This window comes from Colius striatus, chromosome 4 (genome assembly GCF_028858725.1).
Source record: "Colius striatus isolate bColStr4 chromosome 4, bColStr4.1.hap1, whole genome shotgun sequence".
Taxonomy (NCBI): Eukaryota; Metazoa; Chordata; class Aves; order Coliiformes; family Coliidae; genus Colius; species Colius striatus.
In genome coordinates, this window is record NC_084762.1 from 48,671,782 (window position 1) to 48,691,021 (window position 19,240).

Genomic DNA, 19,240 nt, shown 5'->3' on the forward strand with positions numbered 1-19,240 from the left:
GCAGTGAGGGGCCCAGAACTGAACACAGTATTGGAGATGTAGCCACACCGGTGCTGAGTACAGGGGGATAATCACTTCCCTAGTCCTGCTGACCACATGATTTCTGATTACCATTGGTCTTCTTGGCCACCTGGGCACACTGTTGTCTCATGTTCAACTGGCTGTTGATCAACACCCACAGGTTCTTAATTTCCTCGGAACAGCCCTCAAGCCACTCGTCCCAGGCCTGTAGCATTGCCAGGGGCTGTTGTGGCCCGCGTGTGGGACCTGGCATTTGGCCTTTTTGAACCTCATACAGTTGGCCTCGGCCCATCCATCTAGCCTGTCCAGGTCCCTCTGAAGAGACTTCCTGTCCTCAAGCAGATTCACCTGCCCATCTTGGTGTCATCTGCAAACTTACTGAGGGTGTACTCAATCCCCTCATCCAGATCATTGGTAAAGATGTTAAACAGAACAGGCCCCAACGCTGAGCTGTGGGGACCACCACTGGTGATGGGCCTCCAACTGGATTTAGTTCCATTCGTCAACCACTCTCTCCGCCTGGCCATCCGGACAGTTTTCTACTCAACAAAGACTACATCCATCCAGGCTAATGCTTTGCAGTGTGCTATATAGCCATAATGTTGGTCAGCAGAAAGCTTATTGGTTTCTAGCAGAAATTAAAATGTCCATTTGTTATTCATGTATTTGTTAATGAGAGAGCTTTTCTGTTCAGCAGCCTCCTCTATCCCTCATCATTGCCTCGTTCTAAGTGGTATTGCATCATTGAGGCTTTACTGTGTCTAAACGCTTTGGTTAAATGTCTCAGGCTTTTCTGCAGATGCTGTTAGGAGTTTACAAGCTTAATTTACTGAAATGTTGACATCATAGTGAAGGCATATATGTGACTGGTGGCAATGGCATGGGGAGCTGCACTGGATTTCTGCACAATGCTCCTGTATTTACATGTGTCTCAAATCCGAGCATTGATCTTACAGTATCTGTTATACATTCTGTAACATATAAGTGCACATATACTCCTAGATTACAAACTAATAAAGGTGGGTGAGAAGAGATCCCGCAAAGCCTGGGAAGTGATTGTGTGGCCTTCCTTGAAATTGTTGACAGACATGTAGGTCGAAATTCTTTCCACCAGGCATGGGAATATTATTTTCAGGTGGCTTACCCAAATTGGCTGCATTAACCTGTATGCACATAAAAGTATCCTGTGAGCTTATTAGATTTCATAGTATTTAATGTCTATTGTCTTTTAAGAGTTCTGCGATAAAGTTTAATTGTACATAGGTGAAAGGCGGTTTAGATGTTTTCTAGAAGAGCGTGTGTGTTCTGGAAGTACAGGTCAGTAATGGTCTTTGTAGACTTTGCATTAGAGCCTCCTAGCACTCAGTCCATTGGATTTTATTTTTTTCTTAGCCTTTGATCCTGCATATCTTATATGTAACTTTTAGCTGATGGTATATTAAGCTTCTGTTAGCAAATCTGCACACGCCTATATATCTGTATGTGTGTGTTTTTTGTTTTCTATGGAGAATAGAAACAGCAAGGAGCATAGTTAGGCCATGGACACCTGAAGGCAGGGAAACTTCAAAAGCCAGAAGCACTCCTGCAGGACAAATGTGACAAAGGAGAGAATTGGCAAGGAAAGCAGTTGAGGAGAAAGGAAGTTTTCAGAATGACAGTGCTGTGAAGGACAAATGAAGAACATTTGACTGTATTAACGCTTTGTGCGCCAAAAAGCGTGTATGAATATTAGTTAATAAAAGCCCCATCAGACTTTGGTTTTATAAGAAGTAGCCATACAGGTACTATTAATGTGGACCAAGTTATCTTTCAACTTCTTTCCCAAATTCACATTTTTAAGAAATTAAGTATGAAATTGTTTGGAGACTACTGAAATGAGTGAGTTAAAGGAGAGGAGCATCATCTGGGAAAGCTGGAATAAAAGTGCAGTGTAATGTAAAGGTTGCACTAGTAGGTTGATCAAGTGTCTCTTTTTTTCAAAGAGTAGGTTAAGAGACCAAGTAGTAAAAATAGCTTTTTTTCCCCTGACTTAATTACATCATTACCTTTGGCTGTTGCTATGGATGTCACTATTACTGTGCTTGGCTTGTGGTTGTGTGGTATGTATTACAGCCTCGCAATCATTTCTTTGTAAATGTCTGACAGTTTCTGTCTCTGAAATACTTTCCGCTAAAGCTGCTAAATGATGTTTCATGTAAGCTTTAACTGCTAAAACCAACTGAGAAAAATGTTTTATGCTTGTGCCTATAGGGTACTTAACAATGTAATTAGTGTAATAGCTGCTGAAACCCACTGGTCTGAAATCCAGAGTTTCCAGCAGTACCCTTGGGCCCTTCTTACTACTGTGAAAATAAAAATGCTACCATCTATTTGCACAATGTGTATTGTCTAATGTTATAATTATGTTAATAAATACCAATTTACTTCTGAAACTGGGACTTAGACTGTTCAAGTGTGGTATTGTGGCTAGTGATGAAACATGAGTCTGTTAGTAGCGTGGGAGACAGCAGAGGAAAAGATGGTGTTCTGAATCTTACGTATTTCTGCTTTTCAATTTGCAATTTTGCTTTCTGTTTTTTTTCCCTTTATTTTTCCCCAGTCAGCAACACTTTTTTTAAAAGGTCCGCCTACTTTCTCAGATAATACAAAACACCCCACTCAAAAATAGTTCAGTAGATTGATAGCTTCATGTGGAGAGTGGTAAGGGTATAAAGCAAAATTAAAGTGACAAAATCATGAACTGATCAAGATTGCTTCTCTTTGGAACAGACTTGTATGTGTATGTAAATGACAAAGAGTCTCTGGGACTGGGACAGGGACAAAAAAATCAGGTCTGAGTCTTATCTATAGAGTTCACTTGGTATAGCTGCACATTAAGTGTCTGAGGGAAGAAAGTACCAAATACTCCAGGTGACAGGCAAAACATCACTGTTTTTAAAGTCTTTTTTTAAACACATTCAAGTATGCTGCCGTGTATATGATGTGCAGGCTGGTGAAAAGGCACAGTGGTATTGTGGGCTTAAATATGATGCTGACATGTACTTTTGCCTTTTTTTTTTGTGCTAAAAACTGATATCTTAGATCAGTGGTATTATTGTTCAGGAGTGGGAAGATGTGTCACAGAAGACAGAGCAAGAGAAATAAAAAGCATTGAAAAAGTCTTAAATGTATTTCTTGGAATAAAGTCACAATGATGTCTTAAGTAAGGAAATTTTCAGACTTTGTATAACATCAAGATTATTTTCAGGAGTTGTGCTGGCTTCTCTAGTTACTTGTTCTAGGCTATAAAATACAGAATCCTAGTTTAACTCTGAATTTGTGGCGTGTCTAGGAAAAATGGTAAGGGGGAGTGGTTAAGAACATACAGGCTTTGAATTGTCCGTGTGGTGTCCTCCGGTGTAATTGTCTCCTTTTAGATACTATTTGCTGGTCTCCACTTAACCATGAGTGTAACTTCTTAAACTTCATAAATTCCTAGTGCTGACGGAGAGAGAGGTCCTTGGAGGGGGAAAGTGTCCTGATATTGCAGAACAACTCTACAGGGAAATGTGTGTCAGGTGGGGAAGCCACCTTGGCTTGGTGAACTGCGAAACCTGCGTTGATGGGTTGGGGTGGTTTTGTTTTTAATCTGAAGTTAAGAAATGTAAGATTCTGGTTCTCACATTAGGTGTAATAATCCTCTTTATGGTTATGTAGTTCTGTAAATTATGCATTTTTATGGATTAATCATTTTTGGTCTTTGTATTTATGTCCAAGAGAGGCAGTGGTGCCTTTGGAAGAAGTTACAGGGTGAGGGTGTGGGGGGTGTGGTATATATATTTTTAAAAATCTCAGGAAAATCAGTTTCAGGTGTCAGCCATTATGTTATACTTGCAGGCTCTTGAGTCTTCCTAATTCTTTCTGTTTATTCTTTGAAACAGTTGACAAATAGTAATTAATTTGTTTTAAGAATTAAAACTAAGAGTAGAAATTCATACTCCACCATGTTACCACAATCGCTGGAGATGACTGAAACCTTAACTGTCTCTCAGACATACTTACCGTCTCACAAGCATCAAGCTCAGCAAGTATGTTTAAGCAAAACTTGAGTAGATGTCAAAACACTTGAGGGAACGGGACAGTTCACAGAAATGAGTTACAGAAGATTGAATTTTCAGCTAACTGAATTTTTGTGTCATGAAGTGGTCAGTATTTCACACGCTACCTCAGGTTGGTGTAAAGTTCTGAGATTTCATTCTGTTTTATTTCTTCTGTGAGACTGGGCTCATAACACTTTCCAGGAAGATGGTGGAGTGTCGCAGCATCAGTGAAGTAATATGTAGTGAAAAGAATAGGCTGCTACAAAAGTAAACGAGGTGTACATTGCTCAAGCTCACTAGTAACTTAAGGGCAAATACAACTCGCCTGTCTTTCTGTGTAGTATACTCTTCTGTCATGCCAATGAGCATCTTAGAAAATAAAGTGCTGATTAGACTAAGTGTATAGTATTTATATTTCTACAGCTGTGAATCCCTTTGCTGGCAGTTGATGCAATATATGATTAATGGTTTAATTGTTCCTCAGCAACTAAAACAGTTTTCGCTGATGAGACAAAGAGGAATATCTAATAAAATCACCTTAGAGCTCTGTGTGTGTGTTCTTAACACTGCAGGTTTTTTTGCAGGATTTCTTGTTTCAGTTATGCTTGTGTAGATGATAGGTGTGTGTTTTTTCTAGGATTTCTTTCACTTGCATGCTTAGCAGAAAGCAGCTTAAGGATTTTTCTGTAGTATAAAACTAATTATATGTTGATTTGCATCCCCTTTTTTTTGGTGATTGTTACGGAGAAGTCCCATCCTAGACAGGGAAAACTAGAAATTAAGGTGCACAGGAGAACAGTCATTCTAGTTCTTACAAAACTGTCAACCTCTGTGCTAAGCTGTTGGTGATTAATTACTTTGTCTAAATGTATCTCATAGGCCTTTTTGTCTTCTTACATGTCATACAGGATTTATGAATTCTCTGTTACTGTTACTTGAAGTGGTTACTGCAGGATGTGGAGAAAGGTGAAATAGTTCAAAATAAATAGAACTAAACATTAAAGGTAGCTTTCTGCTCAATAAGAGTAAGCTTTATTGGCAGATGCTAAAAATACATGACTTCCAAAGGTAGAATGACTACTAAGAGTAGAAATGAAATTACTAAAAAGCTTACTGCACAAAACCAGTGAGTTTCAGACTTAATAGCAAATAGAAGGAATACAACCACTGGGTTTTAGAGTTGAGAGATGATCTGAACTATCTGTAAGATATTGGTGATGGTTATTACATTATTAAACCACTGTCTCCCTCCCCACTTTTTAAGCTGCGTAGTGTTCTCCATTCCTGGTCTTTTTATGACTTTTAGAGTGCAAGGTCCTTACTGTGTATTTTGATTTTCACTGTTGCACGTGGTGGAACTGATGTTGGTACCTTATGAGCAAACATTTTGCATTCTTGTCTATAAAGTTTTATTGAAAAGTAAATCTGAGTTGCTTTTTAGTAGTGTTCTTACTTCCCCTTGTCTCATAATTTGTCTTTTGTATTGATATTTTATATCATAAATGTGGAAAAATCTCTTCAGATGCTTATTTATTGTTGTAAGTAAAGACTGTCATAATTTGCCCATACTTCTGCTCAAAAGTGATGAGATAAATAGAACTGGGAGGAAGGAAGCTGGCCAAAGGAATTGCAATGTGGAGCTGATATAGTGAATTAATATTAGTTCTTATCCTTCAAAATAATAGCTTTATGGGAGGTTTTAGTTTCTTTAAAATAATCTAGAGGCTGAAATTACTTCTGAAAATTTCCTCTCAGTGGGTTATTGTGCTTCTGTCATCCAGTCTGACAAGAGATTTTTAAAATTCCTGTGGATAGAAATCAGAATGTTTTCTTTATCAAAATCAAACTCTACAACTTGGTTTCAGCTGTGTCACTATTTTCTATTTTTTTTCTTCTTTCACTTTTGTTAGTGTCAAATCAATAGTGCCTTGACCTCATTTCATACTGCTTTGGAACTTGCAACAGACCAAAGGGAGATTCAACATGTCTGCTTATATGAAATCGGTAAGTTGGATGCATTTATTCTTTAAATAGCACATTTTCAAGTTTAGATAAGCAACTTGAATAAACAAAATGGATTGTTTTTATTAGGACTTTAAAAAAGTTTTTAGAGTACTATCCTTTGTCTAAGATGGATGATGGTAATAAACCTGTCATCTTATTTGGACAAGTAGAATTTAACAGTTTTTCGTAATTTAAATTTTTCCCTGCAAATAATGATGATGAAAAATCAGAGAGCAGACTGTGGACTCAAATTGTTTGCCTGCAGAATATTATTTAAAATGAGAAGTTAATTCATCTGATTTGTCTGTGTTGGCGCGGTTTAACCCCAGCTGGTGGTTAAGCAAGCACCACACAGCCATTCGCTCACTTGCCTCCCCACAGCAGAACAGGGGAGGGAGTTGGGGGGAAAAAAGCAAAACTTGTGGGTAGAGAAAAAGGCAGTTTAATAGGACAGAAATAGGATAAAATAATAATGATGATCACAGTAAAGAATTAGAGTATACAAAACAAGTGATGCACAATGCAGTTGCTCACGACTTGCTAGCTGCCATCCTTCCTCTGCATCACCCACCAGGCGCATGCAGGTCCCCCAGCAAAATAACCCCACTATTGAATGAGGCGGGTGCCCTGGTGACAGAGGACACAGAGAAGGCAGAGTTACTGAAAGCCTTCTTGGCCTCTCTCTGTACTGCTGGACACTGTCCTCAGGAGCCCCAGACTCCAGAGGAAGTCATGTTAAAGGAGGAGTTTTGTTTGGTTGATGAGGACTCAATTAACTCAGTTAAGGATCAATTGAGCAATCTGGATGCAAATCCATGGGCCTTGATGGGATGCACCCACGGGTGCTGAGGGAGCTGGTGGAAGTCATTGCTAAACCAGTCTCCATCATCTTCAGTAAGTTGTGGAGAACAGGGGAGGTGCCTGAGGACTGGAGGAGAGCAAATGTCACTCCAGCCTTCAAAAAGGGTAAGAAGGAGGAGCCAGGTAACTGCAGGCCAGTCAGCCTCATCTCCATCCCTGGAAAGGTGAAGGAGCAACTTATCCTGGGTACTGTCTCAAGGTATTTAAAGGACAAGAGGGTCATTAAGAGCAGTCAACATGGCTTTACCAAAGGGAAGTAATGTTTGACCAACATGGTAGCCTTTTATGAAGATGTAACCAGGAGGACAGATGGTGGTAATACAGTGGCTGTGGTTTATATCGATTTCAGTCAAGCATTTGACACTGTCTCCCACAGCATTCTCGCAGCAACCCTGAGAAAGTGTGGGCTGGATGATGAGGTAGTGAGGTGGATCCACCACAGATAGTGAAGGTGGATTGTTAACTGGTTGAAGGGAAGAAGGCAGAGAGTTGTGATCAATAGGGCAGGGTCTAGTTGGAGGCCTATATCTAGTGGAGTCCCTCAGGGGGTCGGTGCTGGGATCTGTAGTGTTCAGTCTGTTCATTAACGACCTTGATGAGGGAACAGAGGACACTGTCAGCAAGTTTGCTGACGATACTAAATGAGGGAGAGTGCCTGACACCAGAAGACTGTGCTGCCATTCTACGAGACCTGGACAGGCTGGAGAGTTGGGCGGGCAGAAATCTAATGAAACTCAATAGGGCAAGTGTAGAGACTTGCATCTAGCAAAGAAAAAAGCCCTGTACCAGTACAGGCTGGGGAATGAACTGTTAGAGAGTAGTGTAGGGGAAAGGGACCTGGCGGTCATAGTGGACAGCAGGATGAACATGAGCCAGCTGATGTGACCTTGTGGCCAAGAAGGCCAATGGCATCCTGGGGTGTGTTAGAAGGGCTGTGGGCAGTAGGTGGAGAGGTTCTCCTCCCTTTCTACTCTGCCCTCATGAGACTGCATCTGGAATATTGTGTCCAGTTCTGGGCCCCTCAGTTCAAGAAGGACAGGGAGCTGCTGGAGAGAGCTCAGTGCAGAGCCACAAAGATGATGGAGTGGAGCATCTCCCTTACAATGAAAGGCTGAGGGACCTGGGGCTCTTCAGCTTGGAGAAGAGGAGACTGAGGGGTGATCTCACTAATGTTCACAAATAAGTAAAGGAGGATGGAGCCAGACTGTGCTCAGTGATGTCCAATGATAGGACAAGGGGGAACAGGTACCAGGTGGAACACAAGAGGTTCCAAAGAAATACAAGGAAGAATTTCTTTCCTGTGAGAGTGATGGAGCACTGGAACAGGCTACCCAGATGGGTTGTGGAGTCTCCTTCTCTGGAGACATTCAAAACCCACCTGAATGAGTTCCTGTGTGACCTGCTCTAGGTGATCCTGCTCTGGCAGGGGGTTGGACTAGATGATCTCTTGAGGTCCCTTTTAGCACTTAAGATTCTATGATGGGTTTGCCTTTGCCTGAGGCAGGACTAAACCGGACTCTTCCCAAGCATATTTTTTGTCCACTCCAGGGACCTTATCCCTGCTATAGGTGAAAGTTTTGATTGGGCAAGATCAGCTCCTTTGGTAGATCCCCTAGTGCTGACTAAGTGCCTTTTGCTGAATGTGTATCCCAATGTTTGAGGGTGCCACCTCCTATTGTTCTCAATGTAGTCTTTAGCAGTCCATTTTGTTGTTTGATTTCCCTGGAGGCTGGTACACTATAGGGAATGTGATAGACTTACTCAATGTCCAGATCTCTATGAGGTTGTTTTGGAAATTAGTCTCATTGTCAGACTCAGTCCTTTCTGGAGTGCCGAGTCACACAAGAACTTCATTTTCAGGCCCAGGATAGTGTCCTGGGCAGTGGCACGAGGCACAGCATGTTTCCAGCTGTCTGGTGGTTGCTTCCACCAAACTTAGCATGTGGCACTTGCCTTGGCAGGTTTGTGGGAGTGTGATGTCATCAATCTGCCAGGCCTCTCCTTATTTATATTTCAGCCATTCTCTCCATACCAAAGATCTTGATGGCAGCCTATGTTTCACGCTCATGACTAATCTGTGCGGTAGTTTCCATGGTCAATTCCACCCCTTGATCACAAGGCCATCTATATGTTTCTTCTATTCCTTGATGAGCTGAAGCACCATGAGCCCACTGAGCTGTAAATAGTTTGCCATTATGCTTCCAGTCCAGATCTGCCTGTTCCACTTGTTGGTTGGTGTACTTCAACGACCTGACTCTTGCATATGTGGGCACCTACGTGATCTATTTTGACAACCAGCTTCTCCAGCTGGGCAGCAATATCTTGCCCCAGTGGAACAGCCTAGATTGGTTTAGCTCTGCATTGCCAGTTGTTCTGCTTCCTTTACTGGAGCCCACCTCACAGTGCATTTGGCACCATCCACCAGTCAGTATAGAGATGGAGCACTAGCAGTTTTTCTCATTGAAAAATGACTGACTTCATTCACCTTTTCCTTCAGCAATTTCTGTGACTTGTCACATAGGACTCCATGTAGCAGCCTTCGACCTCCAGTGGTTTCCTGCAGCGTGACAGGATCCATGAGTGTGCAGGCCGTATTGCCTCTCATTTTCTGGCAGTTTACTGCCCATGCTATCCCCCACACCCTGCCACTTGGAATTATCCAGCCTCAGGATGCATCTTTGGGTGGTATTCTTAAATAGTTGTGCTCCAGGTCTTGTTAAAGGTTGAACATTCAGTAGACTTAGCAAATAGGAACATGCTGGTTTGAACATCCCAAGGATATTCAGAATTCTCAAGAGGCACTGTAATTAGTCTGGAGGATGAGGGGAAGATGAAGGGGGGCATCTCATCTATGGAATGTCTCTTCAAGGAGAATAGGTAAAAGATGTAGTTATTAAGATTTTTCAGTAGATGGCTCCCAAAGTACAGAGATGGCAGCAATGCTGAGTACAAACACTAGATTAGTTTCACAGCCAGCACTTTCATTGTATCATAAGCCAGGGCTAGAAAACACAACACAGTAACCTTAGCTCAGTTGTCACAGGTGATAAACAAGACAGCAGGGAACATATACTGTAAGTAAGGTATTACGTAGAACAATTTCTGAGCAGTCACACTGACTATGAACAAATAAACCAACATTGTAACCAGTGATAAATCTGCTTTAATGCATTCCAGTCAGATTTGTTGTTAATCTGAACCCATTGTGTCCCACACTGGGCACCAAAAAGGACTGCCATGCTTTAACCCTGGCAGAAGAATTATAGTATACAAAGCAATTGATGCACAATGCAGTTAGGTACGTGGCACTAACGTGATTGCCACTCACTCACTGACTGATGCCCAGCCAGTTCCTGAGCAGCAGCTCTCAGCCACATTTCCCTCCAGTTACGTGCTAGGCATGACTTCACATAGTATGAAATAGCCATGTGGCCAGTTCAGGCCAGTTGTCTGGTTGTGTCCCCTCCCAGCTTCTTGTGCCCCTCCAGCCTTCTCACAGGCAGGAGATGAGAAGCTGAGGAGTCCTTGACTTTGTATAAACACTACATAGCAACAGCTAAAAAAATCACTATGTTGCCAACATTATTCTCATGCCAAATACAAAAACATGGTACTGTATCGGCTACTAGGAAAAAAGTTAACTCAATGCCAGCTGAAACCAGGACGCTGTGAAATCACCATTTCTGTGCCAAAAACTAGTTGGCCTTGTGAAGCTTGACAGTTTCCAGAACTTGTATTTCGTGTTTATTCCCTTCTATCAATAGCAATATATGCTGTATGTTCTTAATTTGCATACAGGTCTTTAGAGTGAAGATGACAAGTTGCTTCAAGCTTTAAATGTGTCTCATCAAGGAATCTTGCCACAGTGGAGAAGAATAAGGAAATAGTAGCTTTTTCAGTTTCAGCATCCTACAAAAGATAGTATTTAAATAAAAACGAGAGCTTTTGGTGTCTGTATATTTGTTGTTACTCTGAAGTGGATTCATTTTTTTTTTTTGTATGAACTCTTACATTTCAACACTTCCCAGTAAATTTAAACCAGGCTTTAAATGTATGTCATTGATTTGTTTTGTTTTTAACTTTCCCAGTTATGGGTATAAATGTTAAGTAGCTCCACCTCTCACAACATACTGTGTATTTCAGTAATACTGACAACAATTTTGAGTTACTGTGCTTTCTGTGAAGTTAAATCAGTCATGTTTTTAGGTTGGTGCAGCATGATAGAGATGAATTTCAAAGATGCATTTGAATCCTTTGAAAGGCTTAAAAATGAGTCCAGGTGGTCCCAATGCTACTATGCTTATTTAACAGCAGGTGAGTACATTCAGTGTGTTAGATAAGTCATAAATCAGTGTTGTGATAAGGTTTTGGCACTGTTGTAATTTGGGAAACATATTAGTGCAGATGGTGCCTTTCATGTTGACTGCTGCTTACTCAGCTTTATGCCAGACCTGACTAGACTTGTCTGTTTATATAGTGTAGTGCTTGCATGTGTGTGCTTAAGTCCTTTCTCTCTCTCTCTCTCTCCCCCCCTCCCCTAGACCTAGATACAGCTGTAATTGTCACTGTAGTGACAAGTCATGTTAACAGATTTGCAAAGATTTAATGAATAAATCCTTAAAGGTGGTGTGGTATTAGTTCTCTTAGTGGGTATTAAAAAGAAGTACTGACTTGTTCATCATCACAGAGTACCTAGGAGGGTTGAGATTTGTATGTTTGTCAAATCCCCAGTCTAGATCCTTTGTGGAAGTGATTGTGTTCTTTTTCCTGTGGCTGTGTGATACCTAATCTTATTTCTTTTTCTGTTTCATATCCTAGCAGTATTAACACATTTTTGCTTCTGTGTTCTTACAGTGTGTCAAGGAGCCACTGGTGATGTCAATGGTGCTCAGAATGTGTTTAAGGAAGTTCAGAAGCTTTTCAAAAGAAAAAACAATCAGATTGAACAATTCTCAGTGAAAAAGGTTTGGTTTAGCATAGGGTGACTTCTTTCAGTACAGTGATTACACTTGGTAATTTTGTTTACCAGTATTTATTTTTGAAGGATGTGTCAGTTTTTTGTGTTGCTTGTGTAGAGTTAGTGTGAAGGATTCTGGTGGAACAACAACAGTATCAGGTATTTTAAGGATCTAGCAAAGGAAATGTGAATTAACTATTCACTTTACAGCTAAAGTAATTATTAAAGATAAAAATGTGTGGTACTGTAGTTGCTTTGGTAATTTTTCTTCTAGTTTTTCCTCCCTTAGTCAAAAACTGTCTTGTTTGTCAAAGCCTTAGTTCTTTTTGGGAACTCTGCTTGGAATTGTCTAGCAAACATCTCCCAACTGATGACCTTGCAGATGTTACCATTTTGGCATGCAGTCAGTATGTAATTGGGATTGTGAAATACAGTAAAACAAATCAAACTGCATGCAAGGAAGCTTTAATTTTGATAAATAAAGAAACCCTTAAATTAGTTGAAGGGTTTTGCTTTTTAGTCTGAAAGTCTTTAAGTTACTACCAACTTTATTTTCACAGAGTTGTTGTATGCTATCATGAAACAGAATTAAGGTTTGTGATAAATTGCTTGTGAGTATTATGTTCCCTATAAGAGAGCAGATGAAAGATACCTTTTTTTTCTCCCTTTCTCCTCACCTTGCAGGCAGATAGATTTAGGAAACAAATGCCAACCAAAGAGCTCTGTGTCCTGGCATCCATTGAAGTACTGTACTTGTGGAAAGCCCTTCCAAACTGTTCCCTGTCGAACTTACAGCATATGAGCCAAGGTATAAGATGATTCCTTGATTTATTTATTCAGTGTTTAAAATGAAGGGTATGATTTTCTCCTGTTGTGTGGAGTAGAAGAAAAATTTCAACCTGTGTACGTGCATTATGGCAAAACAGTTTGAGTAACAAAAGAATAATTATCCGTTAAGATTCAGATTAATGGTTCACTTGTAGCATTTCTGCAGGTTTTTGAGAGAAGATTAACTAACTGTCCGTTGCATATAGGTGATTTTTTCATCAGTTGTGTTTTGCCAGTTGCTTAAAATGAAACAGTAGTGTGATAGTTGTTGTTTGAAGTCAGCAACCAAAATGTTAACTCACCTAAACCTAGCTACAAAATGAAAAAATACAACTACCAATTCATTTTTCCTCAAAGAGGGAGTACGTAGCTTGTGAGATGTTCTATGACATGACAAAGATTTTGTTTATGTTGAGTGTTGGTACCATGTAAGCAATGAAAGGAGCATTTTATGGTTGCCTCTTTCTTAGGCTCCAGATGTGTTTGGACATCTGCTGTGCCTTATGCATGTCTCAAGAATAATGAGATGATAGGGGACACTTGTTTTCCATTTGCTTCCTTTTCTCTCCGATGGTTGGAATGTAATTTGCGGGGGGAAGTTTCCAAGCTTTTCCTCTGGGCTAGAAGTTGTCTTAAAAATCATTAATTTGCACCCACATGCATCTGTGTAAGTAAAATGCCAAGCAACTTGAGACTTGAAATGCAAGAGAAGAGTTTACAATAAGACTTGTGTATTGTGTAGTGTCCAAATGCTTCATGCACCCAACTCTCTGTCACAGATGGCTTATTTGGGTTGTAGCTTCACTGTGTTGTGAATGCAGAGCTAGTTAATATCTGGCAAGGTTTATGAGATGAGGCATGTGAAATTAAAGGGGCTCTGCTGCTCCAGGCACAGCTGGTCAGCTCCTTTTGAAGGGATTGAAAGCCCTGCAGGGCCTCCTGTGCCCTGGCCTTTCTGGAGGTGATGGTATAGACAAGTGCAAATGGCTCCTCATGGAAGTAGCCTTGATTTAACAGAGCAGGTGCTTGATGAGAATGGAGCCATATTCACCTGGAGATAGTTCTGTGCAGCATGATTCAGTTTCTCCTGTAAACAACCCTACTCAGCTGAGGAACAGTCAGTCCCTGCATTGTGGACCAGCTAAGGTCTGGCAAATAAGCCTTACCCTTTCATCAGCATTGAGAACTATGATTGAGAACCAAAATAGCCTTGTCTGGGATTTTAAGTCCAGAACAGATTTTTGTGTGTCTCTCACTTGGTCTCAGTTCAGAACAAATCAGCTCTGTCTGAACTACTTGTGACAATGTTCCTTAACCTGAGTATGTAGGTTTCTTAACTTTGCATTTTGGTGGATTTTTCAAAGACCAGTAGAGAAACGGATTCTCCTCCTCTTGTGAGAAGAATGTATCAGCTGCCTTTGACTTCAGCCCATTCATTTCTGTTAGGGATTGATCTCGGGTGACAGATTGCTTTATGAGGTTTGTGCAAGATACTTTGTATTTAAAAGAAACTAAATTACTTGGACTTACATTAATGTTACAAACATCTCCTTTTTCTGGTTAAATTTAATCATCGGGCTGAAAGTCACCGTAGACCACAATTGTTGTCTAAGGAAGGATTTCAATCCATCTTGTTTGTTTACTGGAGTCTTTTCATTAAGCTTGTCAGGATGTTGATGATTCATCGGCAGTTGGTTTGAGGAATTTGCTTCTTGGTGCCATACACAAATGCTTAGGAAATTCTGAAGATGCTGTTCAGGTAAATTGTTCAATTATAACTTAGATCATTAATCCTATTTTATGAGCTATTCTGTTAAACTGTGAACATTGTTGAGTAAGGGTGTTAAGCCTTGAGTTTTCACTGCTATTGATCATTCTGGTTTTTGAATTCCAACAGAGTATGTCACGTTCCTTGCAAATTTTCTGGTGACACGTGTCTTCACTGTGTTCTGTCTGGTGAAAGTAATTGGCTATGTTGAACGAACATGGCAGCTAAAGTGGCTTGTAGGAGCTAAGAGTTAAGGGGAAGAATAGAAGAATTCTCACTTTGCTGGATTTACTTTGTCCACCAAAGAAAATTCTACTTATTTTTAAAATAACTTGGGTATTGGCCTTCTTGAAAGCATGGGTTTGCCACTTCTCCACCAAACATGTCAGAGTTTGATTTTTATCACCTTTACCACTGCTTCAGGCTTTGATCTGTAGGCACACTGGGCTTTTTCCTCCCCAAAACAGAACACAATTCATATAAACAACAAAGGAGCTGGTGCTGGCTTTATTTTTTTTTTCTTCTTTTTTTTTCCCTGCTTCTCTCAAGTGTATCTTAAACATCAGAGAGCAAGGACCCAGATTGTATAAGTTCCTTGATACATCTGATGATTTTTTCAACATGAAGTTGGAAAACTCTTGAAACAGCAATATATTGTTTGGTAAAAATGTAAACAAATACTTTGGCCTTGATACAGTAGTGTTGGTAAAACCAAAATCTGTGTCCTCGCTGAAAGAATCTCTTACCACTGCAGATTTTTTATGTGTTCTGATTTTCACTTTGGACTAATTTCTAGTGCTTAAAGTTGAATGTTAGTTTTGGATTTTGTTAAAGTATCAGTCAGTTTCAATGGATTACTGCATGTTTTCTTTCTCATTTCTTCTCCTTTAATTTTTATAGTTCTTCCAGCGAGCTGCTAAAGATGAACTGTGCCGTCAGAACAACTTGTATGTCCAGCCATATGCTTGCTATGAACTTGGCTGTCTTCTATTAGACAATCCAGAGGTAATAGCATATAGTATTTTTAATCTCTTAAAATTAGGGTCAGAAGTCAACACACCACTATGCAAACAGTGGAACAAAGTTTATGGGTGATAAAGTATGTTAAACTTTAAGAACTTGGCTTATACCTAGCACAAAGAAATTTAGTACTTTGAATTTCTCGATTTGCAAAAAAACTGAAGTGTTTTAGGTAACAGCATCTTAATTTTTCAATATAGAGAACTCTAAGGTCATTTTGAGGAGCCTAGTATATCTGCTGATAACACTGCAATGAGTTGTTTTGTTGTGAAGAGTTTTATTTTTATTTAAAAGCAGCTCCTGAGAGTGTCTTTGATTCTTCAGGGCAGTTGTTAACATTCCTGACCAGTAGTGGCATCTTCAGCTGTAAACTGAACATGCCTGCAAACCTACAGCGAGCAGAAAAGCTAGAGTTTTGTGGAGTATGGCACCACAGTGTTTTTATTATCATTTAGTACTTTACCCCAAAAAGCACCACAAAGACTTCACTTTTTACCTCTGACCATGCCACGATGCCCGTTTCTTCATATGTGTCTTACAGAAACGCTGTCTATAAACACAGGGGCATGAAAGTACGTTCATCATCCCTCAAGGTGCAAAGGCCTCTTCTGGTTGCCTTAGCGTTCTGTCTGCTGGTGGCAGCAGAGGCCTGGCAGAACGCCTTAGGCAGGCAGGGATCTGTTGTGTGCAGGTGGTATTTAGTGTAGTGAATGCCTGGATTCCTTTCCTTAGGTATTTAATTTCCTCTTGGATGCTGTTCAAGGTCAAAGATGACCTGTAGCTGTCTTCTCCAAACAGAATTTGATACCTTCCTGAAATAGCTCTGAGTTTTTGGCATCAAACTTATATTTGGAACAGTGTGGTATTTGTTGAAAGTCTTTTTGCTTTGTGCATATTTATCCCCCCTCTTGGGACAGAAATGCTCCTTATCTCCCACATCAGTGCAGCTCACTGGACTGAGGCGTGCATACCGTCCTGCTCTTTCATTGCAGGGAATATATAAGTGATTTCGGGCATGTGAATTCCTGTAAAGCTGCATATGTAAGCATTATAGCTTTCACTCTGATGTGTAGTGAGATTTTTGCTCTTCAGGATGAAAACAATTCACCTGGCTTTCAGACTGTCCACATGCCTTGGTTGATGATATATGTGATCATCCAGATCTTTGCCTCCTAATCTTCAGCTGGGGCAACTTCTGCACCACTCTTAGGGCTGTTTCCCCCTTCAGATATGTAACACTGCCTGTGATTTGGAATTTTGTGCTGCTTTAGGTAGTAATTCCTCAATCAGCAAGTTAGGGGAAGCAGTTAGAGGATGATGACTTGAATGCCCATGGCACTGCATGTAGTGGATAAAGTAGTTAATCCTGATAGCATCTCATAAACATTCTTTTTTCAATTGGTTTTGGTCTTACCAGTTTTATTCATCTGAGCTGAACCTTCCCCTACAAAGGGAAGGAAAGTCTTAACATAAAAATGATTATCATGACAAAGGACAGAATTAGAGAAAATGCTTTAAAATAATAATCATAGAATCATAGAATGGTAGGGGTTGGAAGGGACCTTTAGAGATCATCTAGTCCAACCCCCTGCAGAAGCAGGTTCACCTAGATCAGGTCGCATAGGAACATGTCCAGGTGGGTCTTGAAGACCTCCAAGGAAGGAGACTCCACAACCCCTCTGGGCAGCCTGTGCCACTGCTCCCTCACCTGAACAGTGAAATGTTTTTTTCTTGTGTGTAAGTGGAACTTTTTGTGTTCCAGCTTCATCCTATTACTCCTTGTCCTGTTGCTAGATACAATAGAAAAAAGGGATGTCCCAACCTCCTGACACCCACCCTTTAAATATTTGTAAATGTTAATAAGATCTCCCCTCAATCTCCTCTTCTCCAGACTAAACAGCCTCAGTTCCCGCAGCCTTTCCTCATATGAAAGATGTTCCAGTCCCCTGATCATCTCGGTGGCCCTACACTGGACTCTCTCCAGCACTTCCCTGTCCCTCTTGAGCTGAGGAGCCCAGAACTGGACACAGTACTGCTGATAAGGCCTCACCATAGTTCTTTTAAGAACCTGCTGCCTTGTGGCTTAGAACTGAGCCTTGGAGCCTAGTAGGGAGATCTGAGTTGAGTAGATGTTAGGTTTTAGAGAATGTTGGGAGCACTCCTTCCTCCTTTCCCACGTTACGTGCGGTATGTGCAGACAGCAACTGAACGTGCTTCGTGTTAGGTGTTGGAGGCCTGAACAAGCCTCAGCTTGTAGCTGCCCTCAGGAGCTGTGGCCACACTTAGTATATAAAGGACAAACAGGAAACTCCCTCTCGTGGCACTCAGATAATGAGGAGGAAAATGTTGCTTGACTCGAATAAAGTGGGATAGGGTGGGGAAATGCAAGAGCCAGAATTAGAGACAAGTGGATACTGTCTGTAGAAGATTCCATTTACTAGCTGAGGTGTCACACAAGAGCTCTGTAATGATTAAGAGAAGGGAATAGGATTTTATAAGTCACATTTAGCTGAGAGGCTGAGTGTATTAAAGACCTGAGAAACAGTTATAGATATGAATATGCATGTTAGTATAAAAAGCATGTTGCTCTTAAACTTACGTCACTTGAAAATTACTCATAATTGCATGTTTGATTTGTTACATCATCTGAATCATCTTGGGGATTTTAAGCTTGGTTCTAATCAAGTGCATAAAGATTTTAATATTTTCAAGTCAAGACGTTTAAAAACTTTTTTTTACAGAGGCTTTATTCACTGAGTGTAATTTAACCAGTGTAAATGCATATGTTCACATTCATATATTTGAATAAGAACTTTTTTTCTGTCTACTTATCAGACAGCTGGTTACTTATTTGTAAGGCTCAAAATTAAAATGTATAATAAGAAATAAAACTTGAGCTTTTTAGTGGCAAGCATTCATCTGCAAGTAAGTATATTTTTCCCTAAGAGTGTGAAGTTGAGATTTCAGAAATGACTTTTAATGCTTAAATTCAGTAACTTGTTTTGTAAATAAATGACTTCAACTTTGGTTAAGAAACGACTTACTGTATTGATTGAGTAGTCATTTTTCTGTAGCCTCGTTTGTTTCCCTGTGCATTGTTGTAGGGTGCTATCGTCAGCATCAACTTGTATTTAAAGCTGTAATTTCTTATTTTCAGTCAAAGACCAGAAATACGTAATTCTGCACTTCTTGGGTGCCCCATTTGTTTTTCTGTTCTCCTATCCCGAGAGGTTTTTGTCTGCTTAGTAACATTGTTTTCAAGACAGAGATGCTCTTCTGGACTGACCAGGCCATATGTGTAACATATTTTCTGTAACATTTGCATTTTATTTCTAATGCAATATTTGTCTTTTTGTAGACTGTGCCAAGAGGCAAAACCTTACTTCTCCAAGCCAAGGTAAAAACTAAGACGCTTTCAGATTTATCTTTCTGAGGTAAAGGTGTTTGAGAGGTTGTGTGTTTGGGGCTGGGAGGTTGGAAGTTAAGTGTCAGTGTCCCTCACCTATAATCTACATCAATGTATGTGATACAGGTTTATGTACGTTACATAGGTGCTTATTTCTAGGACCGCTGTAGCACAGAGGCCTCGTTAGTGACCTCTCCTGGAGCATTAGGAGCTTGCCAAGCTTTTCAGCTAAGATTTAGTTACAGAAGGTTTGAAAATGGCAACTCTCCACTCCTTGTCTGTTCTACCTGGTTCCT

The 19,240-nt window shown here is 40.3% G+C and overlaps 1 protein-coding gene across 1 annotated transcript in view; it reads left to right on the forward strand.

The window, feature by feature from the left end:
- TTC39C (tetratricopeptide repeat domain 39C) overlaps positions 1-19,240 on the forward strand; it is a 43,510-nt gene that overhangs the window by 20,988 nt on the left and 3,282 nt on the right. The window contains exons 7-13 of the mRNA XM_061994884.1: positions 6,011-6,104; positions 11,172-11,279; positions 11,820-11,929; positions 12,607-12,730; positions 14,412-14,509; positions 15,419-15,523; positions 18,897-18,935. Of these exons, the coding sequence (XP_061850868.1) occupies positions 6,011-6,104; positions 11,172-11,279; positions 11,820-11,929; positions 12,607-12,730; positions 14,412-14,509; positions 15,419-15,523; positions 18,897-18,935 (678 nt within the window). The remainder of the gene's footprint in view (positions 1-6,010; positions 6,105-11,171; positions 11,280-11,819; positions 11,930-12,606; positions 12,731-14,411; positions 14,510-15,418; positions 15,524-18,896; positions 18,936-19,240) is intronic.